General features: G+C 43.8%; 1 protein-coding gene across 1 annotated transcript; it reads left to right on the top strand.

The window, feature by feature from the left end:
• Positions 1-3,289: 3,289 nt before the first annotated feature.
• Positions 3,290-4,759, top strand: Mageh1 (MAGE family member H1). Its single transcript, XM_008829265.3, has one exon. The coding sequence runs from the start codon at positions 3,550-3,552 to the stop codon at positions 4,207-4,209; it is 660 nt and encodes a 219-aa protein (XP_008827487.1). The 5' UTR covers positions 3,290-3,549; the 3' UTR covers positions 4,210-4,759.
• Positions 4,760-4,913: the final 154 nt, after the last annotated feature.

Consider the following 4,913-nt stretch of genomic DNA (forward strand, 5'->3'; position numbering starts at 1 on the left):
CTAGAGCTTGATTTTTTAATTGCACAGGTAGACCTTGGTTATGTGGGTGTTTATCTTTATTAATATCCTTGTGTTTGAGAGTAATTTGCAATAAAATATATTCCATGCCCTCAAACAAGCAAATAAACCACAAAAGTAATACTACTACATTTGCTTCATGATGATGGAAGTATAAAAACTATAGATTTCCTTGTAGTACTGAATTTCCAGGAAATAGGAAAAGTAAGTTTATCCCTACACTGAAAAACAGTTTAGAGAAATCATCACTGGACTAGAAGTATGAGAAACCCCCAAATATGGTAAAGCAAGTAAGACCAGAATGCAGGGCTTGTGCAAGAGTGATCTATGCCCAAAGGAAGTGCTTACTGGTATTAGAATAGGACTTCAGGAAACTGAAAAATGATTAGTGAGTGTACCATGAAAGGAGTGTCCCACCAGGCAGGGGACTTGATAATGTCTGCTCAAGTAAGAACAACGTCTACTGGAAACTAGAGCAAAAAGCTAAGACAATGCCTAGAAGTCAAGGAGTAGACAACCTCAGGAAAGAAGGGAAGAACAAGGGTCAGTCTCCCCGTATTTTCACCAAAAGTATTCTAATTCACCTCAACAATAACCAGAGCTCTCATTTATTATGTACTCTTCTTAAGCCTGGGTGTTAGTTTTCTTTTGATAATATAACAAATTATCACCAACTTTATAGCTTAAAGTAATCAAGTTTATTGTTTTACAGCTATGAAGATTAGAACACTAAAGTATTTTCACATGGCTATGCTTTCTGGAGAAAACACTCTTCTCAAGAAACTGCCTAACATTCCTTGACTAAGTAGACTCTTCCATATATATTTTAATTTGGTGGTGGTAGTAGCATTTCTCAAGACAGATAATAATGGAAGAGTAGGTTTGAGATGAGACTTAACAAATTCTCTTTGGAGCATCTCTGATCTCTCCTTAAATCTTTCATTTACTCTAACCTTGTGGCTTCCCTCTTAATAAGAGAACTATGGTTGTGTTGGACCCACTCAGAAATTCCAGGATGATCCCTCCATGTCAAAAATCTTTTACTGGGGTCTGAAGAGATGGCTCAGTGGTTAAAGAGCACTGATTGCTCTTGCAGAGGACCCGGGTTCAGTTCCTAGCACCCACATATAGCTAACAACCATCTGTAACTCCAGTTCCAGGGGATCCAACACCCTCTTCTGACCTCTGTTGTCACTGCATGACACAGGTGTACTTAAATACATGCAGGAAATACATTCATACACATAAAAAAATAAAAATAATAAGTGAAATATTTTAAAAATTCTTTACTGGATTACAACTGTGAAGTTTCTTTTGCCATAGAAGGTCACATATTCACAGGTTTTGTGGCTAGAAACATAGACATCTTTAGTGCCTAGAGGTCCAACAAGCATCACGAGCAATTACCCATTAACCTTATTAACACCAATATGATATATTCATTTACAGATGGAAAAATTTGGGCTTCGGAAAGTTAAGTAATATTCCGAACTTAACACAACTTGAAACAGGCAGAGCATGGAAAGCTAGGTAAGGTTGGAGAGAGTCCTTGCCATGCTCTTCTCCACATCTTCCCCCTTTCTCATCTTCCCTTCCACTTTAGTGTTAAGGGAGTACAAATACTACCTCATTCCACCTTATATGACTGAATTGAAGCAGCTGTGGGGTATGATGGCAGAAGGAATTTCAAGATGTGACTTAAAATACTGATAGTACTATGATTGGGGGCAATTAAATTAGCTCTAATTTTATTGGTAAACAAATGTTATTGTAAAAATTCCAGATTTGAAATGTGTGAGGCACATAACTAGCACATAAATGTTAGTTTCCATCCTCTCATTATACTCATAAAACCCCACAAATCAGTTGTACATCTTTCCTCAAGTTCTACTCCAAACAGAAAAGTAATCGCTAATTCCTAAAATCTTGATATCATGATTTATTCCAGTTAATACTATGGGTGGTAATATTTGGACTATTAAATACACTGTGTTTACTGAGTAACAACTTCTGTGACCTTGTTTTACATAAATATGGTTTCTATTAAGGTTTTAGAAATACTGTAGCCTGGAGCCTAAACCCTGTTCTCAATTCTCTGGAGAAACTAGATGGTAGTTGAGGTCCTAGGTTATTTATCTGTTCTATCTACGGTGTTATACAGAGCTGTATTGTCCTTGTGGAGTGGGGTTATACAGAGCTGTATTGTCCTTGTGGAGTGGGGTGAAAGGAAGTAAGCAAGCTTATACATTAAACGACAGAAGAAAACCAGAATGCTAGCTCCGAGGCCTCTCTTCAGGGAGAAAAACTCTTGGGGCAGGCCAGGATAAACTCCAGGGAGGAAGGTGTCTGTGAGCAAGCAGATGGCATTTAGATAGCCGAAAATACAGGGAAGGCACTTCAGGCAGAGGAAACTAAGACCCAACAAGGAGTGGACAGTGCTCACTTTGCACTGAAGGGGGCAAGCTGAGCCACCTATGATGCCACACTGGCCTGGAAGCCTAGGAGCCAACCTGCATTCTACTATCTTCTCTCTGCTCCCCATTTCTATCCAGTGTCTGAAGCCTTCCAGTGGTCACCCTTCAAAGCATTTCTGTCTCTCCATCTCCATGGCAACAGCCTTTTAAGGCTCACTTTCCTCCCTCTTGCTTCTTATTCTAATTGCTTCCTCTGTGGCCTGCCTGGAAGAGTGTGCCCTTCCGTGAGGCTGCACAAATATAAGTCTGATCTCACTGCCCTGCTTAAGGACTCCGTGAATATGTACTAGTGTAAAGACTCTGTGCCTCTTGCACACTGCTGACTTGCTTTGCACCCCCATCTCTTCTTGTCACCCAGAGCTTTGGCCATTAAGGGTATTACTCAGGTCCTGAATGGGGCCTAGGCATTAGCCATATACACATAAACGCCTTCTGAAAACCAGGGAAGAGAATGAATGCTGTGGAAGCCAAGACAGCAAAGAAGGGCTGGGGTCAGCTGATCTCCTCCAAGAATGGGCTGTGCCGCGGCCCTCCCCCACCCCTCTCAGCTGGCTGTTGGTGAGAATGGAAGAGCCCACCGCTGGCCGAAACCCAAGAACTAATCGTAAATGCCTGTACCAGCTTGAAGAATATCGAGCCGCACTGCTAATGTTTTGTCCTGTGCACTGGAAAAATCGCCAACAATACCTAGTCATCTTATCTACCCTCGTCGGACCCAAGATACAGCCTACTCCTTTCCCTTTGCGCTAGCGGAAGTTCGTGTGCCCGAGCGGCCCACTTCCTCTACGGTGTCCGCGAGTGCGTGGCAGGAGAGGCGGAGCCAACGCCGCTCAGCCTTCTCGCGTGCTTTGAGCGCGGGTGGCAACTGCTTGCGCAAGTCAGCTAGCGTGGGAAGGGGCTTTGTGGCTGAAATCGGCTCGTTGGTCGGTACAAAGACTCCACTGGCGTTTGTGGCTCTGCGGCCCACTCTTCTTAAAGTACAGCTAGCAACTTTACACCGACGCAGCAGACATCTTGCTCTGGGACTGCTGCGGGCTCTGAGCACCTAGGTAGAGACATGCCTCGCGGACGGAAGAGTAGGCGCCGCCGGAACGCAAGGGCGGCTGAAGAGAACCGCAACAATCGCAAGATTCAGGCCTCGGAGGCCTCTGAGACCCCGATGGCGACCTCTGTGGTCCCCAGCACACCAGAAGACTACCTGAGCGGCCCAGAAGAAGACACGAGCACTCCCGAGGAGGCCTCCACCACCCCCGAAGAAGCCGCGAGCACTGTCCTGGTGCAAAAGCCTTCAGTTTCCCGGAGCAATTTTCAAGGCACCAAGAAAAGTCTCCTAATGTCCATACTAGCCCTCATCTTCATCATGGGCAACAGCGCCAAGGAGGCCCTGGTCTGGAAAGTGCTGGGGAAGTTAGGGATGCAGCCTGGGCGGCAGCACAGCATCTTTGGAGATCCGAAGAAGGTCGTTACAGAAGAGTTTGTGCGCAGAGGGTATCTGATTTATAAGCCAGTACCCCGCAGCAGTCCAGTGGAGTACGAGTTCTTCTGGGGTCCTCGAGCACACGTGGAATCCAGCAAGCTGAAAGTCATGCATTTCGTGGCAAGAGTTCGTAACCGATGCTCCAAAGACTGGCCATGTAACTATGATTGGGATTCCGATGATGATGCAGAGGTTGAGGCTATCCTCAATTCAGGTGCTAGGAGTTTTTCCACTCCATAGAAATATCTGAGGCAGACCCTTGGAAGTGGAAATAAAAAAACACTCCAAGGTAGTCCATGGAGTAGATAGCCTGGGTCCTGAGTTCAAAATGATACGGAGGGTGGGGAGGGCACTGTATTGAGTATTTGTGATCAGTACAAATTTTTAACTGCAAAATATAGTGTTTGCTTTAGATACTGTAAACTTGTAATCATTTTATAATACTGTTAAGGATCACAATATGTTTAAATACATAAATGAAGCATTTATGTTATTTTTCCTGTCATTGCTATTTGATATAGCATTGTTGCTAACCTTATAAAATGAAGCCCTTCAGTTATGCTCTGTGATATAAAAATTGGTATCGTTGAAAGAGGTTCTTTTTTCAAAGAACTGGTTCGGGGTATACTGGTTCGGGATAACCTGTATAATGTGAGAGGAAGAAGAGGATGGAGTTGTTCTCTTACACATCTGAAAAGCTGATCTGTGTCTGATGTCTTGTAAAGAAACGCATTACTTGTGAATATGTTCACTGCACAACGTAATAGAAATAAAAGCATAGTAACTAGTATGCTTTGTTCATTTACTAGCCACCTGTTAAGTGAGAAGCATGCTTGGGTTATGGGGACAGTCCTTGGCAGACAGCCCCCACTTCCCATGAAAGTTCTAGGTCCTGTGAAGGAAAAAGCGAAAACTGACAAAGCAGTGCGTGCTCTTATGAAGAA

The sequence above is a fragment of the Nannospalax galili genome, unplaced genomic scaffold (assembly GCF_000622305.1).
Source record: "Nannospalax galili isolate Female #2095 unplaced genomic scaffold, S.galili_v1.0 scaffold994, whole genome shotgun sequence".
Classification (NCBI taxonomy): domain Eukaryota; kingdom Metazoa; phylum Chordata; class Mammalia; order Rodentia; family Spalacidae; genus Nannospalax; species Nannospalax galili.

Coding starts and splice junctions, on each gene's coding strand:
- Mageh1 (XM_008829265.3), top strand. CDS start 3,550: ATGCCTCGCGGACGGAAGAGTAGGCGCCGCCGGAACGCAAGGGCGGCT.